The 20,476-nt window shown below is 44.4% G+C and overlaps 1 protein-coding gene across 4 annotated transcripts; it reads left to right on the forward strand.

Annotated features, from left to right (window-relative positions):
* The first annotated feature begins 588 nt into the window (after positions 1–588).
* On the forward strand, positions 589–18,764 carry Ube2z (ubiquitin conjugating enzyme E2 Z). 4 transcript variants are annotated; one of them, XM_047543624.1, is made up of 8 exons: positions 589–1,021; positions 2,974–3,046; positions 5,385–5,572; positions 8,047–8,158; positions 14,122–14,234; positions 15,081–15,171; positions 15,261–15,366; positions 17,738–17,874. In XM_047543624.1, the coding sequence occupies exons 1-7, from the start codon at positions 699–701 to the stop codon at positions 15,351–15,353; spliced, it is 993 nt and encodes a 330-aa protein (XP_047399580.1). In that variant the 5' UTR covers positions 589–698; the 3' UTR covers positions 15,354–15,366; positions 17,738–17,874. The 4 variants fall into 4 exon arrangements, with proteins under 4 accessions (XP_047399580.1, XP_047399581.1, XP_047399582.1 ...); XM_047543625.1 differs by lacking the exon at positions 17,738–17,874 and adding an exon at positions 17,404–17,635; XM_047543626.1 differs by lacking the exons at positions 15,261–15,366; positions 17,738–17,874 and adding an exon at positions 17,404–17,627.
* The last annotated feature ends 1,712 nt before the right edge of the window (positions 18,765–20,476 follow it).

Raw genomic sequence — 20,476 nt, forward strand, 5'->3', positions numbered from 1 at the left:
GGCCTAATTTTTCTTCCCTTTGACCAAGCTCTCTAGATCTGCTTCATTATTCCTAGGGCAATGCCTAGTAACAGTGTCTGGCCTTTAGTAGGTCCTTCATAAATATGTTGAATAAACTGAAAGGAGGTGGCTTTTCATCCGCAGGTTCTGCTCCAGGCAGGGGGCAACGGTAGCCTGCCCTTGGTGGACGACCGCGCAGGCAGGCAGGATCAATCACAGAGCCTTTCGGACTGAATGGGCGCACAGCGAGCCGACTCCTCCACTCTTAAGAGTCCTATAGAACAGGATCCCCAGTCCTACCCCTAGGACACGTCTGAGGTCGCACTCGTTAAGGAAGGATACGGCTTTCCCCATCCTCCCATTTTAACTTTCTTCTCCCCTTTCAACACTCGAAAATGAAACATTCCACGAAGCTAGACTCGCAGCTTCTCCCGCACAGCACTGTAATAGCGCGGGCCCAGAACCCTCTTGGCCCCGCTACTTCCCCCTCCCCCGCCCTGGAGGACCGTGGGTGGACGCTCTTGCAGAGCGCCTCTCTCTGGTCGGGGCGGGGGTGGGCGGAGCCTGCGCCGCCCAGGCTGTGGAAGCAGAGGGTGGGGACACTCTGGCCCGGCTCTCGGTGGTGCGGGAGCGGGCGGGAGCAGCGGCCGCTCTGGTCGGCGGACGTGCTGCCGAGCAGTCCCGGAAGCGAAGCAGCGATGGCGGAGAGTCCGACTGAAGAGGCGGCGACGGCGACGGCGGGTGCCGGAGCGGCGGGCCCCGGGGCAAGCGGCGTTGCTGGTGTGGTCGGCGTTAGCGGCAGCGGCGGCGGGTTCGGGCCGCCTTTCCTGCCGGATGTGTGGGCGGCGGCGGCGGCGGCGGGCGGGGCCGGGGGGCCGGGGAGCGGCCTGGCTCCGCTGCCCGGGCTCCCGCCCTCTGCCGCTGCCCACGGGGCTGCGCTGCTTAGCCACTGGGACCCCACGCTCAGCTCTGACTGGGACGGTGAACGAACCGCGCCGCAGTGTCTACTCCGAATCAAGCGGTGAGCCGGGGTTTTTCCTCCCCCAGCCCCGAGTTCCGGGGCTCGACCTTCCCCGCCCCCAACCCTTCCTCACTACCCCGCGGCCCGGTTCCCAGCCCCAACCTTGCCAGCCCAGTGCACCTGGATCCTAGTCACTTCTCCCCTTTTCCACCCCGCCTCCAGAGCCACAAGCCCTAAACCCCTCCTCGGGTGCCCAGGTCGACCCCGCCCCTCGGCAACCTCCGGTGAGCCCTCAGGCTCTGTTCCGGACACCCTCCCCCACACCCTTACCTCCCGCCCGAAACCCGACCCCTTCGCGCTTCAGTAACACCCCCTCCCGCCCTCCGCGCCGCCCCTCTTCCCCCTTCCTCTCCTCACACTACCTAGGTGCTGCCCGCAGGCCGCACCCATCGGTCCCCCCTGGTCTCCTCTAGAGCTCGGTTTGTAACATACTGTTTGCTCTCCCCTGCCGCACACTCGAACCAGCTTCGGTTTTACCCTCGGTTTCCTCAAATCCCCACCACATAGCCCCTTCCCTTGGTCTAAAGCGCTGCCCTCACTCATTCAGATCTTCCCTTTCTGGTATCCCAAAGCTGTCCACTCTCTCACTTGTTCCAGAAACTCAGGTTCCCTTACCCTCAGTGTCACTCTGGATTGTAATATCCCATTCAGAACCTTTTTTCTTGTATTCCCCCCACCCCCCGCCGGGGTCATGTGGTTAACTTTTGTGAAGTGAATGTACTCAATTCAAATATAGGAACAAAGGCCTAAGTCCTTTCTGTACTTACTTGTTGGGTGATTGATCTCAGATCATATCATTTAATAGGTAATATGTTTTGCAAAAGTGTTTAGCATAGTACTTACCGAATAGGAGAAGGGTAATACTGGTTAGGTGCTATTAATACTGACATCTGTTTCCTTGTGACCAGACTGATACTATGCCCCCATCACAGAATCCTCATCTAGGTATTATCTCCCACTTTCCAAGTTACTTAATATGTCTCTCTACCTACTTTTCAAGGTTATGATGAAAATTAAACATTACAATGTGTGTAAAGTACCTGGCACAGTGCCTGACACAGGATGCCAACTTCATAGGGATTGCCACCTCTAACTTAAAACTCAGCACTCAACTCTTACATTCCTTCAGCCATTTCATTCCTAATATACCTTTGAGTTTAGCACATAATTCTTTGGCTCTGCTCTGTCACCTTTTTACACTTTTTATGCCCCTACCCACCCTGGCAAGTCCCTAGATATTTCCTCATATAGAATGTATTTTTTCCTTCAACCTATTGCTCTCAATTGATCCATTACAGGAGGTATGACCTAGAAATTCTCTCATCTGTAGTAGTCATTATGTGTTTATCTTCCAGATGTGAGATTCTAACGATATCAGAGGGTCTCCCTCTCCCCAGCCTGAAAAGATCGCTACCCTATTTGTCTTCTGGGCAAGAAGATCACTGATAATCTTGCTCCCTGTAGCTTACTTGTTCTTATAATTACCTTACCAATAAGGGGTCCTCTGTATGGTTTATGAAATTAGTTTTTTAGTGGAGTTAATTATGCCTTCCCAGTTACTAAAAATGAGCTTCATTTTGCATTCAGCATAGTACCTGGGAATCTGGGAGGTGGAAAGTGAATGAGTTGCCATGTGGGAGGAAGTGAGAGTAAATGGGATGTGGCTCTTCCAGGGTGATATCTGATGCCATTGGGATCTCTGATTCCCCCCCACCCACCCACTCTTCCTACCCTCCCCCTAAGGAAACAATGCCCCTTTGATAATAATTTGCTTTCTGCCTGCCTGACAAGTACTGAAATTTCTCAGCCAACAAGGCAGTGCAAACATTTGTGGTACCTAGTACCACTTTCTCCAACCTGGGCCTCACTGAGGTGATAGCTGTCCTGCTCAAGGGATTCCCTTTTCCCCTCTTCCCTCACTCCTTCCCCCACCTCCTCTTGGTGTTATACAGGGATATCATGTCCATTTATAAGGAGCCTCCTCCAGGAATGTTCGTTGTACCTGATACTGTTGACATGACTAAGGTATGTAACTTTGGGGGGGTTGGGGGTTACTGGGAAATGGGGCCCATGAAGTTGGAAGACCCTAAAAGAGATTATTCAGCTCACCCCTCTGGTTATAAATGAAGAAATTAAGACCCCAAGAAGATAAAATGACTTGCCCGAGGTTGAATAGTGAGGTAGAATAGAGCCTTGAGCAGGTGTCTGTTATCAAGATGCACATAAAAACTGATTGGCTTGGAAAATCCCAGTTCATGTCTGTTGTCCCAGCTTAACTATTAGTAGGCCACTCTTTCCCTCTCAAAAATGCTGTAATCTGGCTGATAAATTATATGGTCACCCTATCCATTGTACTACACAGCTCTTTCCCAATCTGCCACTCTCGACTTTACCTGTGGTACTGTAAATCAGATCCGGGGAAAGTTGGGGATAGGGCCAGCTTGGCTGCAGCGTTTGTAGTTAAAGGGCCTTTTTTAGGTACCTGTCCTTTCTGGTTGTTATTGAATGTACCTACCACCCAAAGACCATTCCTCTCTTGTCCTCCACACAGAGAACCCTTAGTACATAATGTCTAAAATTCTTCTGGCATAGATACCTGGGCTTCTCTGTCATTAAGTGCTCCAAACTCAGGAGTGAATTCTTATGTAAACTGATGTTGGGAAGAAATTAGATTCCCTATATCTAGTGTTAAGTAAAAACTTAGTTTCAAATTTCTTAAAGTAGAAATTTGCCTTTCTTGTTTGTATATTCTTTCTAATTTTGAACAGACTTCCCTTTAAATCTTTTTTTTTTTTTTTTCTTTTATGTGATTGGGAATGTTTTTCCTGGGACATCTTGTCTCTGATCAAATACTAGTGTTAATATCATGGTTCCTGGGGTTCCAGAATTGATGCTATGTTGAAACCAGTTGAGTTTGCTATTCCAAATGATTGGGGGCTAGAATATTACCCAAGGTGTTCCCTGGGAAAGGTAGGGACTACAGCTTGAGGCATGGGATTGATTGCAAGGTTCTTTTCCTCTTTGCTATTTGAATTCTGAGCAGACTTAAGTGTTTAGGAACCTTTGAAATAGACATATAACTGAGTCACTTTAGGTTTTCCTCCATTTAAAAAAGAAAATCTTGTTAATAATTAGGGCTTGAGGAAAAGAGAATTTAGAGTTCTGTTTAATGCTGATTTTATTTATTTATTTAGGGAAAGGTCTGGGAATGGTCTAATAGCTTGAGTGGAAGCTGAGTTTTTTCCCATTTTTCTCAGCTAGATGCTGCCTGAATCACATCCTCCACAGTAGTTTTGATCCTCTGGAGGAAGCAAGTGGACACACTAGATATCATTGTAATCCTCAGGTCTACACTGGCACTGGGAGTGGTGCTGTGGCCTCCAATTCCTTTTGTCTTCCATTCAGCATATCTCCCCTTCACACAACATAAAAGTGGGCTGGAGTTGCATCATATGCATATTTATCCTAGGCAAATGCAAACATACATACTTAGTAAAAATAGGTATGGGTATCTTAAAAATGCTAACATTACATTTTGCTTTAGTTTTTTTTTTTTTTTTAAGTTATAGATGGACACAAGACCTTTATTTAATTTTTTTTATTCTTATGTGGTCCTGAGGATTGAACTCAGTCACTCACACATTCGAGGCAAGTGCTGCACCACTGGGGTACAAGCCCAGCCTAATGCTAACATTACATTTTACAGACCCATATTATATCTTACACACTGATGTTCTGTCCACTTGTTGTTTGTAATACTGATAAGGGAGGTCCACAGAAAAACCAGTTTTGCTGGGCTTATTGGTACAAGCCTGAAATCCCAATGGCTTGAGAATCTGAGGCAGGAGTATCATGAGTTCAAAGCCAGCCTCAGCAATGGCGAGGTGCTAGACAAATCACTGAGACCCTGTCTCTAAATAAAAATACAAAATAGGGCTGGGAATGTGGCTCAGTGGTTGAGTGCCCCTGAAATTAATCCCTGGTTCCCTCCCCCACCCCCCAAAAAAAAGGCCTGGGGATGTCGCTCAATGGTTGAGCAACCCTAGATTCAATCCCTGGTACCAAAAAAACAAAACCATGCTTGAAGGGAGGGACACTTGGGTGATTTTGAATAGATTCAGTTTTCACCTTGGGATTTACTTTAGAATATGACCACTGACTCAGATGCTACTCCACTGTAATGTGATTTTTTAAAAAAATGTCAATCCTTGTGTGAGTACAGGATGTTCATTTTGCATAGTGAGGATATGGAATGTGGACGCCAGACTGTGAACCCTGCTTCTGCCAGGGGTACAGGTGGAAACCAGGAGGGGTTGGGGTCGGGCATCACCTCACAATTTTGAGATGGGGTTTTATTTTGCAGATTCATGCATTGATCACAGGCCCATTTGACACTCCTTATGAAGGGGGTTTCTTCCTGTTCGTGTTTCGGTGTCCGCCCGACTATCCCATCCACCCACCTCGGGTCAAACTGATGACAACGGGCAATAACACAGTGAGGTTTAACCCCAACTTCTACCGCAATGGGAAAGTCTGCTTGAGTATTCTAGGGTAAGAGGAGACTTCTAAGTGGCCAAGTTGGTTTTTAGAAAACAATTACTGTAGGACACTTTATCAATTCTCCCTAGGGTGGTATATCATTGGTATTATGCTAGATGCAAAGGAGGGAAGTTAACTTATTACATACAAGGGATGTCTTATGAAATGGTTCTCAGAGCATGGTCCCTGAGCCACGGCAGCAGCATCTGGAGATTCAGGGGATCCACCCTAGATCTACTCTATCAGGAACTTTAGAGTAGGGCCAGCAGTCTGTGTCACATCCTCTAGTTTGAGAAACACTCCCTTAGGAGACTAGGGCCTTCTGTCCCAAACAAGTTGAGAAAGGCTGCACATCTGAGCCATTCAGTGTTGTGGATATCTTATTTGAGTCTCTCAATGAGTGACTTTGGAGGCGGCGACAGTGGTGGTGGTGGTGATAATGGTTGTAATTTAACAATTGAAAATGGCTGATGTTGAAAATCCTGTCATATATGAAACAAAACTATATCTTCCTGGGTGCTATGGAGATTTTACTTCATGGAGTTTCCGTTCATTTCATTTTATTGCCTTTGTGAGTTAAAACCTCTGAATGAAAATATTTTCTAGCATATTGTGGATTAATCTTTTTGTTGTGGTCTGAACTTCTCTGGGGTGGAGAACAAATATAGGCTGAAGGTTGGGAAAGTTGTCTAAACTGGTGATCCTGTTTCTTTATTCCTTTCAAGACATTTCCAGGTTTGTGTGGAGTTTGAAAGGCAGCATACTAAAGATATGATTCATTTTTCTAGATAGAACTTTATATCAAATACGGGGTTATGTTCTACTATGATTGTGGCAGTAAGGCAGTTCTTTAAAGGAGGTTCCTTAAAGAAATTTTTCATCTTATTAGAGTACATAATTGTCTGCACTGGTGGGGTGGTTGTGTGTGTGTCTCTGTATCTCTCCCATGATGGAAAGGAAATTTAGTAATGGCTTCTGTATGAAGTTTGTTCATGAAAGTGTGTTTGTAATAGATTCTCCCTCATTAAGCCAATATGAAGCTCCTTGAGCAAATACCAGCTCACAAAAGAAACAGGGAAAGTAAGTGGTGAGGTGAAATCAGCAGAGGTGTGTTGTATGGAAAAAGAGAAGTTACCCAGAAATTGAAATTTTGCCAAGCCAGACATGGTGGCACATGTCTATAATTCCAGAGCCTTGGGAGGCAGAGACCGAGGCTGAGGCTGGAGGAGCATAAGATCAAGGCCAGCCTTGGCAACTTACACCCTGTTTCAAAAGTTTTTAAAAAAATTGAAAGGTCTGGGGGTATAGTTCAGTGTTAGAGCACTGCTGGGGTCAACCCCCTTTACATAAAAAATAAAGAAGGAGGGGCTGGGGGGATAGCTCAGTTGGTAGAGTGCTTGCCTTGCAAGCCCAAGGCCCTGGGTTCGATCCCCAGCACCCAAAAAAAAATAAAGAAAGAAAGAAAGAAAGAAAGAAAGAAGAAAGAATGACAGTCAAAAATTCCCACGTGTTCTTAATTGACTAAGAACATTATCATTTTCAGCCTCGTTGCTTCCCTCCCTACCTAGAAAAAAATACTAGGCTAACCCACACACAAAAAAGGAGTGAGAATTAACCCTAATGATTTGAATTTCCAAAAAGTAAAGTCATGGATGGCAGGGGTAGAGGGTGAGCAGATCTAAAAGAGAGCAGTTTGGAGGCACTTCAAAGCAGCCACTGATGAAGTTACTATTGCTTGTCACTAAGTTAGGCCTTTCTTGAGTGTAGCAGAGAAAGGACCGTGGCTGGTTAACTTGAACAAGCCAGTTCTGATTGAGGTTTTGTTCAGCTTTCAGCTCCAGTGCCATCTTGTCAATAAAGCTAAAATTAAATGTTATTAACTGACTTCTTCATACTTGATTAGGTTTATAAAAGGAGCGGTTTTGGTGTTTATCTTCATGTTCAAGTTGTTTTCCGTATATACTTCGTTTCTCTTCCTCCTTTGGCAGTCTCATGTGGTCTTCTGAACACTCATTGAGGGCTTGATACAGAACTGGATCCCTGATCATCAGTCCTACCAAATGGCCTCTAACCAGATGGTTTCAGTCACCTGTGTGCTTCTGTGCTCAACTACTTTCCCCTCACTGACTCTGTCACTACCTGTAAATAAATAAATAAGCTCTTTGTGGTCCACAGAAGTTAACATTTAGACAACCTTTAGTGTTATTTTCTTAACTTCTTTCATTTTGATATGGTAACTTTCCCTGGCTACTGTTTCCTTTCTAGCCCAAAGTTACCTTGCTTGCTTTTCAATTCTCTTCTGTCCCACTTGATATAAGGATTAGACAGTTTACTGATTTTTGGTGAATGAGGTTGAGACAGAGGCTAGAAATTCAGAGTATTAATAGTGAAACAGAACCTTATGGTAAGTCAGTTTACCATGGTACTGCTGCTGTCTGTGCTCCTGGTTATTTTCTGCCTTACCCTTTTCCTCTGCTGTGTTGCAGTACATGGACTGGCCCTGCCTGGAGCCCAGCCCAGAGCATCTCTTCTGTACTCATCTCTATCCAGTCCCTGATGACTGAGAATCCCTACCACAATGAACCTGGCTTTGAACAGGTAAGACTAGGTGTGCTCAACTCTGGGGTGTGCTATATTGGGTGCTTTAAGAGAGCTGAGAAACCAGGCGTAGTGGAACACACCTGTAATCCCATCTGAAACCAGCCTGGGCAACTTGGTGAGACTTGTCTAAAAATAAAACTGTAGCCAGGCATGGGGAAGCATGCCTGTAATCCTACTAGGGAGGCTGAGGCAGGAGGATCAGAAGTTCGAGTCCAGCCTCAGCAATTTAGTGAGACCCTGTCTCAAAATTATAAGTAAAAAAGTCTGGACTGGGGTTGTGGCTTAGTGGTAGAGCATTTGCCTGGCATGTGTGAGGTCCTGGGTTTGATCCTCAGCACCACATATAGTTGTTCATCAACAACTAAAAAATGTATATATTTAAAGAAAAAAAGTCTTTAAAAAATAAAAATAACAAAGTCTGACGATAAATCTCAGTGATTAAGCACCTGTGGGTTCAGTCTCCAGTACCTAAAAATGTAAAAGACTGGGAATATAGCTCAGTGGCAGAGCACTTGTCTAGCATGCACAAGGTCCAGGGTTTAATCCCTAGTGCCACAAAAAATGAGATTTGAAAAATCTGTTTTGAGTCTTTTTACCTGGTGTGACCCTATGCATTGTGCTTATGGTAGGAGTAAGAGGGAGCTAACATGTATGTTCCTTAGTAATGCCTTATTTCATTTGAAGAATTACAGTGGTACTGTTAAGTGTTTGACTTGTATTAGTCTACAGTGGAAGTCAGCGGAGTCATTTGGAATTAATTCTTCTTCCTTTTTTTTTTATTTTTTAAGTTAAAAATTCCTTAATTTTTTATTCCTGGTCCACTACCACAATTTATAGAGCAATATACCTGATATAATGAAAAGAAAAAGAAAAGGCCACAACAGATAAAAGACCTCAGGAATGTACATCTAATTGACACTACATTGTATTAATCAATAGCTGCACTTTTTGCAAACTGTGACTATGACAGTCCTGAACAAGAAGGGTTTCCTGTTTAAGCTGCAGTAACTTTTCTGACTATGGATCATCGTTCCTTCTGTGCTAGATTTTTACAATTCCTCTAATGCATTTGGGACGACTGTCTCAAAGTAACCTGCAGCTTTCCTGACAACTCCTTGCTTGCTCTCTTCTTGTTCCTGCTAAGAACTATAGCCCTTTTCTGCTGTTTTTAAAAATTTCTGTTACCACGTCCACCACTTCCACCACCAGATCCATAACCTCCACCATAGGGACTGCCAGAGCTTCTTCCACCAAAACTGTTCCTGCCATAATTTGATTGCTGTTGTTCACTATAATTTCCAAAATCATTATAGTTCCCATCATTACCAGTTACCACCACCAAAATTTCCTCCTTCATTGTAACCATCATATCCTCCTCCACTACCATGTCCACCACCACCATAGCCTCCTCTACTACTATAACCAGGACCACTGCCATAGTTGCAACCATCACCTCCAAATCCAATATATCCACCATCACCTTTTCCCTAACTACCTCTGCTGCCACCACCTGTACCACGATAGCCTCCTCTTCCACCAAAGTTTTCACCAGGGCCAAAGTTACCTCCACCACGTCCCAAGTTTCCTCCATGACCCATAAAGTTGCTAAATCCACCTCCACGACCACTTTGCATCTGTTATTTAGAAAGGGCCTTTTTTCACTTCATAATTATGCCAATTAATAGTGTGGTATTTCAGGGCTGGGGAGATAGCTCAGTTGGTAGCATGCTTGCCTTGTATGCACAAGGCCCTGGGTTCAATCCCCAGCACTGCAAAAAAAAAAAAAATAGTGTGGTATTTCTGAGCAACAGTTTTTGTCAACTGTCATGATCATCAAGTTACAAAAGCAAATCCTCTTTTTCCCACTCTGCCTGTCTTCCATAACTTCTATGGTTTTAGTCTTGCCATACTTTTCAAAGTAATCTTTCAGATTATATTCTTCTGTATCTTCTTTAATACCACCAAAAATTTTTTCTTCACTGTTAGATGAGCACCAGGCTTTACAGAATCCTCTCTAGAAACAGCTCTCTTTGGTTCCACTACACGTCCATCAACTTTGTGTGTTCAAGCACACATTGCTGTGTCCACCTCTTCAACTCAAGAGTAACTCACAAAACCAAAGCCCCTGGAACATTTTGTTTGGGGGTCTCATTACCACACAATCCGCGTGCCCCATTTCTCAAAATGTTCTCTTAAACTATCATCTATAGTTTCAAAGCTCAGAGCACCAATAAACAGCTTCCTCAACTGCTCTGGTTCCTTTGGATCTTGCCCCCCCCCCTCCAGCTGCCACTGCCCCCCACCCCCCAACAGGGATGACTAGAGTTGGGCTGAAGTGACCATTTACCTCCATTTTAAGACTAGAGTCACCTCTTCCAACTTGAGTTCAATATCTGAAATTAATTTTGAGTCTACTTTTGGGGGTTGTTGAAGCCAGTGGATTAGTAAGTATACCTATATTCTGTAGCATCTCCATAAGGTGCTCCTGAGTGACTACTGCCCAGCCAGCTGTTCTTCTGGAGTTTTGAAGTACTATTACCTGTGGGGCCAAAAGAGGTAGTCGTTAGTTAAGACACAAAATTGAGTCAGCACTGTTAAAGAGAAGACAGAAAACACTTTTTCCAAAGATGTGGTGTTTGCTAGACACTGCCAAGGTTTTATATATGATTTCTTGTTTAATACCTTCTGTTTTTTTGTTGTTTCATTTGTGTGTGTTGAGTAAGTGTGTGTACACATACATGTGTTTTTGGTGCTGGGGATCTAACCCAGGGCCTTGTGCATTTTAGGCAAGTAATTGTTTAAATTTCATGGAGGCGTGTATTGTTTCTATTTCCAAGTGAAGTTATAGTGATTCAGAGAGGTTATTTAACTTTCACAAGGACACAAATCAGTGTAGGACTCAAAATTTACACTGGAGCCCAAGTTCTATTTCTTTTTAATTACTCAAACACAGGAAAAAAGTTCCATTGATGTTCTTAGAAGAAAATAATTCCATTTCAGTGATTAAAATTGGTTGATTTTTTTTCTTAACTGTTTTTGGTGCTGAAGATCAAACCCAGATCTTTGCATTTGTAGCATGTCCTCTATCACTGAGCTATACGCCCAGCCATTAAAACAGAGATAACAGAGACCTGAACAAAAGGGAATGAATTCCCTTTAAGAATGAACAAAAATTATTCCCTAAACCATCCTTTCCAGTGTATTGACTTCAGGAGTACATAGTAATAGAAGTGAACCTCATTGGCTAACCGAGGCACAGATTTGGGAGTTTTTCCTTGTTTGAAAATTGAAGAAATGTCTCTCTCTTTTCTCAAGACAGGGTCTTACTGTGTTGCCCAGGCTAGCCTCAAACTCTTGGGCTCAAGTGATCCTTTTGCCCCAACCTCTTAAATATCTGGGACTCTAGGCACATGCCACTGTGTCTGGCTGTGACTTTTTAGTACTCACAAACATTTTGGGGTCATATCACCCATAGTATCTTAGTGGGTTCTTCAGAGTTCCCCAAGGAAAAACCACTCTTCCATTTATTAAGTAGTTAGGTCTTAAGCAATTAAGTCCAAACAACTTGCTTCTTTCTTAAATAACTGTTAATTGCATAGTAGGATGTATGTACCTATTATGCACTGCACAGCTTTTAAAATCTTAGAATTAGGACTAGGATTGTGGCTCAGTGATCGAGCCACTTACCTAGCATGCTTGAGGCACTGGGTTCAATCCTCAGCACCACATACAAAAATCAAATCAAATAGAATTATTTAAAAGATGTTTTAAAAATAGACAAAAACCAAGAATTCATTCTTTAAAAATTTTGGAATCAGATTGGACCTCATATTCCCATTTCCTGTTCCCTGTTATGTTCACATGGTATTTACTTTTTCTCAAAGCAGTGGCTGAAAATCCAGTTTCACAAAGATAAATTGTCAGGGCTGGCCAGGCATAGTGGTACACACCTATAACCCCAGCAACTCAGAAGGAGGAACTCAGGTTCAAGGTCAGCCTTGGTACCTGTGAGACCACATAAGGGTGGGGATGTAGTTCAGTTGTAGAGTATGCCTATTACTAAATAAACAGTAAATAAAAACTCAACTGCCTACCTTAAGCTAGTACTGCTCATGATTTTTGATAGGTGTTGAATACTGTAGTTATCTTTTTTCAGGGGTGGGTACTAGGGGTTGAACTCAGGGGCACTCAACCACTGAGCCACATCCCCAGCCCTGTTTTGCATTTTATTTAGAGACAGACACTCAGTGATTTGCTTAGTGCCTCAACCTCCCAAGCCACTGGGATTACAGGCATGTGCCACTAGGCCTAGCTATTGTGTTTATCTTTAGAAGTTTAAAATATCTTTCTATGCCCCTGTGATTTCACAGTAGAGCAGTTTAGAAACCATGATAGTAGGCTGAAGGTTTATGTCACTTTCCTGGTCATCATATGTTATCAGAGGCCTACACTCTATAAACAACTAGGAAAGTGGGAGGGAGAAGTCTTAAAAAGCAAAGAGCGGGGTACAGTGGTGCACGCCTATAATCTCAGCAGCTCAGGAGGCTGAGGCAGAAGGATCACAAATTCAAAGCCAGCCTCAGCAACTTAATGAGGCCCTAGGTATCTTAGCGGGATTCTGAATAAAAAGGGCTAAGGATGTGGCTCAGTGGTTGAGCGCCCCTGGGTTCAATCCCTGGTACCAAAAAGAAATAAAGGAAAAAAAACCCTGCTCCCTTTCATTCACACTTGCACATTCATAGGAGTTTTATAGGCCAAATTTGGAGTTTTTCAAAATCTCAGTTCTATTCCTGATAGATTTATTATAATAGTGGATTCAATGATGGTAGAACCCTACAGACATGGAAAGGAGTTAATCAGAAGTATCCTTCACTGATTGATCCCTAAAGGTTTTCCACACCAAGACTCCTAATGTCATTTGTACCTTTCTGTCCCACCATTATTTCATTTCTATTATTTATTTGTTTGGTATCAGGGATTGAACCCAAGGGCACTGAACCACATCCCCTAGCCATATTTTTAATTTTGAGACAGGGTCTAAGTTGCATAGAGCCTTGCTGAATTGCTGAGACTGACTTCAAATCTACTTCAGATTCCCAAGATGCTGGGATTATACCATGCCTGGCTTTGGTGAGCAGGACATAGGAAATTTGTTTGTTCTTGTTGTTTTGGTGGTGTACTGAGGATTAAACTCAGGAGTTTAAGCATGCTAGGCAAGTGCTCTATCACTGAGTCATATCCCCATCAACCACTGATACTCTACATGTGGTTATTTCCCACTTAATTATTTCCTGATGGTCCTTTCGCTTTGGGTTCAGGAACTTTAGATAGATCTAGTTTGCTGATTATAGGATCTAGTTTTTTGTATCAGGATGGATGTTGGTACATATGGGGGAGGTAAGTGGTCTCGAAGGGTTAAGCCAGGCACTGTGGTGCACACCTATAATCCCTACAACTTGGGAGGTTGAATCAGGAGGATCACAAGATTGAGGCTGGTCTTGGAAACATACTGAGACCCTTCCTCAAAAGTAAAAAAGCAACCAGGCGTGGTAGCGCACGCCTGTTATCCCAGCATCTTGGGAGGCCGAAGTAAGAGGATCACAAGTTCAGAGCCAGCCTTGGCAACTTAGTGAGGACCTAAGCAACTTAGCAAGAGCCTGTCTCTAAATAAAATATAAAAAGGGCCTGGGGTGTGGCTCAGTGGTTAGTGCCCCTGGGTTCAATTCCCAGTACCAAAGGAAAAAAAAAATTTTTTTTTAAAGACAGGGGGTATAGCTCAGTGGAAGAGCACTCCTGGGTTTTATCCCCAGTAGTGCAAAAACATAAAAATACAGACTAAAGTTTAGTTGTTCTTCATTGATCTGCTCTTAGTTCATTTACCTTTATGACTCCTGAAGTCTCATTGACTTCTCTATGCCTAAATTTTGTATTTGGTTACTATGGCATTTATCAAATTACAGGAGAGACATCCAGGAGACAGCAAAAACTACAATGAATGTATCCGGCACGAGACCATCAGAGTTGCAGTCTGTGACATGATGGAAGGAAAGTGTCCCTGCCCTGAACCCCTAAGGTATGTGTCAAGAAGACCTACTGAGTATTAGATGGTTTGTACATTTGAGGATCATTGGGCAGAGTCCATTGTTGAGAGAAAAAGGAAGACAAAATGTGGCTCATGTTTTTAAATACCAATTGGTTTGAGGTTACTCATGAGAAAGTTCAGAGTTTCTCAGTTCTTGGAGATTTCCAGGTTGGTAGAAAAGGTAGTCCATGCCCTCAGGGAGCCCCATTTTAATGAAAGCTTGAACATACTAACTGTTCTACAAGCAAGTGAGGTATGGTTGTAGAACACTTCATAATAAAGCTGTTTCTTTGTGTTCAAGTTCATTTCTAAGTGCTAGGACTGGACAAAGTCAGAGTTAATTAAACTTTTAGGAGGATTTTGAGTAAGGTTTGGGATTAGTTATGGCCTATGGAAACAGTAGAGATTGAAAATGTAACAAGTTGAAATTCCAATGGTGAGTATTACAGACACTCTTTGTATTATCTGAGGCATAAGGGAAATCAGCCATGGCAGTCACCTGTTCCTTTCCCATTTTCCATTTAAAGATCTGTGTGGGAAACCAAATCCAGTCTTGGGAATTCTAGCTATTTAATTTGGTATTAAGATTAGGAGGTGAGCCAGGTGTGGGGGTGCACACCTGAAATCACAGCAGCTTGGGAGGCTGGGGTCACAAGTGCAAAGCCAGCCTAAGCAAGTTGGCAAGGCCCTGAGTAATTTAGCAACACCTTGTCTCAGAGAAGGATGTAGCTCAGAGGTTAAAACACCCCTGGGTTCGATCCCTGGTACTCAAAAAAAGATTAGACTACAAAAGGGACCTGAACCTCAAGGTTTCTAACCTCTCTTCTTGTTTTCTAGAGGGGTGATGGAGAAGTCCTTCCTGGAGTATTATGACTTCTATGAGGTGGCCTGCAAAGATCGCCTTCACCTTCAAGGCCAAACTATGCAGGTAAAACAGCCTCTGCTGCTAATTCTAGAAGCCCCACAGCAGACCATGGACACCCCTCTCCCCAAAGGTGACATTCACTTCTCTCGTAGAATGTCACAGCTAAAAGGAACCTGTGTCATTTGAGGAACCTTGGCCCAGAGAGGAGACTGATTTGCTTAAAGTCATGTGGAGTTGTTTCCTAGTTCCTGGCATAAAGTAGGTACTCAGGGTAGGATCTTCATTGTCCTACCTTCTTGGTCAATAGACTTTTCAACCCAAGAACATTTAACCCTCTCAGAACTTAGGGATGATAAAAATCATTATTGGCATTTTATCCCAATCCCTAAAGGGATCACAGAGAAAGTTGACTTACAGAAATAGTGACTGTGCAGTGTCATATACTGAGGTTCCTGTTCCAAAGATGGTAGCCAGTTGTTCATTCTCTGCCCTACTGGGGAAATGTGCTCTTACTTCCAATAAGAATGCAGAGTCAATCTTATTTTAATGAAGAGATTCTTTTTGATCAAATTGTAGGTGGACTCACCTGGTTATTAAGAGGTCCTGTCCTCGGAGGAGCATTTCTTGTGTCTTTGCATCATTCACTAGTAGTCTTGCTTAGACATGATGACTTGAGTAACTAAGATCTCCTAGCTCTTGTGCTGTTTCTACCCACTGACACCAACAACATTAGAAGTAGATGTCTTGTTTCCTTTGGGGCTGCTGCTAAGATTGTAGCTTCCCTATTCTGCTTTCAAGGATTTCCCACTCACCTGCCTTACCTAAGTGCAAAGGACAAAGCAGGTTCAGAGTTAACAAATTTCTTGAACTCCCTCTTTTATTTTTGTGGTACTGGAGATTGAATCTAGGGCCTTGTGCATGCAAGGCGAGTGCTCTACCAACTGAGCTATATCCCCAGCCCTCTTGAACCCTTTTTGAGAATATACTACGATATACTGCCATGTCTGCCCTAGTTTCTTCCCCAGTAGGAGTTCTCATTGCTGGTGTCCAGCAACATTACCAACATTCAGTCTCTGAAGGAAGAACAACTCTTTTTTGTGGTGGTGCTGGGGATTGAACCCAGGGCCTTGTGCATGCCAGGCAAGCACTCTACCAACTGAGCTATCTCCCCAGCCTGAGAAACAACTCTTGATGAGGAATGGGATAGGAGGGGCTCCATCTGGAGAGGAAGGGAATGGGGGGAAATGGAACCAAAGACAAAAGAAGGAAGATATGGAGCATAAGAGTGGAACTTCGCCTCTAAGGAATATAACCTTCACAAGTATAAAGGTGGGCTATAGTCATAGTGACTATAACTATCACCCAATGATACCTTGCTAGTGAGGGTAATGTATAGGACAGAAATGTGGGAACAGGACCCTGGGGTATGGCTCAGTGGTAGAACACTTGGGTAATATGTGTGAATCTCGGTGTTCATCCCTAGTACCACCGGAAAAAAAAAAAAAAAAAGTGGAAGGCATTTTTGTGAGAGGAGAGAAAACCAGAAGGAAAATACAAATTCTGTAAACTTTTTGTGACTACCAACGAAAGATCAGTACTTGTTTGAACTCTGGCCGTACCTCTTTGCTGCCAAAGTCACTATATAGCATTTTAAACTTTTGTGCCCGTGTGTGTGTGTGTGTGTGTGTGTGTGTGTGTGTGTGTGTGTATGTATACACACATACACGTTTATGTCCTTTGTCCCAAGCATATTCATTTTTGAGACTTTGAGGACAGATAAACCTTTCTGTAAAGTGTTTAGAGATCTTTGATCTAGTATGACAAGGACTAGGTGGCCCTGGAGTGATGCCCAGGAACCTGGACAGGAATGTACTGATGAGTCTCTGGGGAAGAGTACCTGTGTTTATCTGAAAGTCAGAACTCTTGAATTCTAGACTTGCCTGTGACCTTAGAAAAGAAAGATGTCCTTTTTTTTTAAACTAGGGACTGAACTCACAGACATATTTTATCACTGAGCACACACACCTAGGGATGCTTAACCACTGACTACAGCCCCAGCCCCAGACCTTTTTATTTTGAGAGGGGTCTAAATTGTTAAGACTGGTCTTGAACTTGATCCTCCTGTCTCGGCCTCCAGGGATTGCAGGCATGCTCGCCACTGTGCCTACCACAGAGTGTCTTTTTTTGACTATAGGGAATGAAAGATAATTGCACCCACTTTGGCATTTAGAAGTTGGTTGAAAACACGGGCACACTTAATGATTACAATTCTGGTCTTGGATTTCTCTTTGCTAGCTATCTAATTCCAGAAGCCCCATAGAAGACTGTGTAAGATCCCCCCACAAGAGTGACAGCCACATCTCATAGAATGTCTCCCATGCTTCCTTCTGCATATTCACTTTCAAGGAATGCAAACATATTTTAATGTCAGCCCAAGTGACATCTGTCTGGGGTAATAAACATGCCATACCATTTGGGACTGTTTGGGTCTCCCTGTGTTGCACTGTGCCCTCCTCTATTCCCATGACTCAGAAGATGAGCTTGCATTTCATATGGGCCCAAAGCTGCTCTCCAAGCTAAGCCACCCAGACTTGAATCTTCCATCCCCCCTGTTTCCTTTCCCCCACAGGACCCTTTTGGAGAGAAGCGGGGCCACTTTGACTACCAGTCCCTCTTGATGCGCCTGGGACTGATTCGTCAGAAAGTGCTGGAGAGGCTCCATAATGAGAACGCCGAAATGGACTCTGATAGCAGCTCGTCTGGGACAGAGACAGATCTGCACGGGAGCCTGAGGGTTTAGACCCTGCTCCCTTCTCCCCTCCCCCCACTCGAGTCCCAGCAGAGCCCCTTCCCCCCACCCCAGGGATGGAGAGGCACTGTGTATCTCCCTCCACACGTGACGTCATTCTGCAAGATGGCAAGAAGCAAGCAAGCTTGGATCCCAGGGTGTGGGAGTGGGGGGCTATTCCGATCTGACCTCCTTGGCGCTGGAGCACCTGGGGCTGTGTTCATCCTGGATCAGGGCCAAGGTACCTTTACAGGATTACCTAGAACAAGGGCCTCTGGCAAAACAAAACAACCAACACACCTCTCTGCAGGGCCAGCTCCTTAGAGTTAAAAGACAGAAATTGCAGTTCTAAGAGGGAATGTGCCCAAATGGTTTATGGGGGTATCTGGAAGGAAGCTTTGGGGTAGGGGGCTGTTTGACACTTACGCAGTCTGGGTGGTTGTCTGTGTCTGTCTTTATTCTTAAAGCAGGGCTTCCCATTGCCCTTTTCCTCCCTGCACCCCCCATTATTTCCCATGGGCCAGCATAATTTTGTTTTTCCCTAATTTATAGTCACTGTTCTAGACAGACCAAAGAGAAGGAACAGTGGTGGAGTCTAGGCTGCTGATCAGTAAGCTTTACCTAGCACCTGAGCACCTTTCTCCCCTACCCCTCATTCCCTTGCCCTTTTAGGTTTCAGACAGAACGTAAAACAGGACCAGGACTGAACCAGGTCTTGGTGAAGCCTGCACAGGCACCATGAGAAGCCGGAAGTACTGTGTGTTCCCGAAATCACTGATTTGAAAAGTTCCCAACACAGGCAGCTGCAGTGTGTATGGGATTAGAGCCACTACATAGAATAGTCTTAAAGATTTTCTTTAGTACTAGTCACAATGAGGATATTTTCTCTTGGGGGTGGGGTCAGTAGGGGAGACTGATGCTTGTCCTTATTGTATTTTGTTTGGTTGACCTTGTGTATTTTTACCCCAGCCTGTAGTCCCCTACCTCACTTCAACCCCCAGGGATTTGCGGGGAGCCGGAGTAGCCAATGGCAGAAGGGGATCTGGGCTGGGACTCTAGAGACTCCTTCCCTTCTCTCCCCTCCCCCTCCCAGCTGCTCTTTGTCACTGGCTCCATGGGTGTTTGCCTGGCTGTGTTGCTTCTCTATTTGTATTTAGCTGCAGTGATCCTTTTAACTGGTTGGCTCAGAAAAGTGTTTTAGGCGCCCTATAATACTGGGCATCAAGGGAATTCATCCTTCCCCCTTTTTGCTGTGTTCTCCCCCTACTTCCAGATTCTTGCTGTTATGGCCCCTCATGGAGTGTTGGTGATCCATGTGACACAGGGCCCAGTCAGTATCCAGCCATGGGCAGAAGAGAGGATAAAATGTACCTGCCCTGCCCACTGCTTTTAAGGTCTCTGCCTTATGGATCATGGGACTGCCCTGGGGGGAGTCATGGGTGAGGGGAACAGGGCACAACGGAGAGCATCCTACTTAGAAGGGCAGGAAGCAGAGGAACTGGGGAGGGAGTGGTACACTTGGGGAACAGAAGTTTTATCTTGGCTATCTGAAGGCTAGGTCTCTTCACATGGAGACTGAAAAAGGGACCCTGCTTCCAATGTCCTTCCATTTCCAGAGCTAGCCCAGGGCTGAGAAGAATGCCCTTGGTCTGTGGGTCCAGTGTTGTCTGTCATCCATCTAATTGTTCCCACTTTGAAGTGACAATCTTCTCCTTGGCCCTGCCATGGGGCAGAGCATGTCTGGCATAGCAGCCTGACTTTTACGCCCTAATCTTGAGTTGAGGAAATATATGCACAGGAGTCAAAAGAGATGTCTTTATATCTGACTGTACATAAATGAAGTTTTTTTTTTCTTTTTTCTTTTTTTTTTTTTTTTTTTTTTTGGTGCAATAAAGTTTGTTTTGGCAGAAGGAGGAAGCGCCTATGGGTATGGGTGGGGGTTTCTGCAAAGGAAGAATGGGATCATCTCAACCACCATGCTCACCTGGGCCTGGATCTGTTAAGGAGATATGCTCAGTGAATAGTCTGGAAGCTGAAGACACGGTGACATGGTGGAGGCAGGACTATTGGTGATTAGTTCTCTACCTGTTAGGAAAGGAGGGGCTTTTAGAGGGTGGCTGTGGCTCTGGTAGTCAGTGAGCAGACCAGTTTGGCCTCAGTGACTTCCAGAAGTTTTGAGAAGTGAGCAGTGCTCTGTAACAGAAGTAGTGATGGACCCATGCTACTGCTGGTAAAGAGGATGTCAGCATGGAGAAACCACTGGGATTTTTAGTTTCATAATACTAAATGAGCACTTCGGAAGAATGAGGACTCAGCTATAAAGTCTGCCTTGTCCCTCACCATCCTTGTTATAGCAGACTCAGCTATAAAGTCTGCCTTGTCCCTCACCATCCTTGTTATAGCAGTCTTGCTTCCTGGGGCACAGGCTTTTCCTCTTGGCTGGCCACGTGTGTAGAAGGCATTGTACACACATTATGTTCTGCCTGCCTGTACTGTGCAAAGCAGTGATACAGGGAAGTGTGGGCTCTGGTTAATAGACCTAGCTCTTTCTTTGGTGCTGCTTAAGCTGGTAGCCTCTGT

The sequence above is a fragment of the Sciurus carolinensis genome, chromosome 3 (assembly GCF_902686445.1).
Source record: "Sciurus carolinensis chromosome 3, mSciCar1.2, whole genome shotgun sequence".
NCBI classification, from domain to species: domain Eukaryota; kingdom Metazoa; phylum Chordata; class Mammalia; order Rodentia; family Sciuridae; genus Sciurus; species Sciurus carolinensis.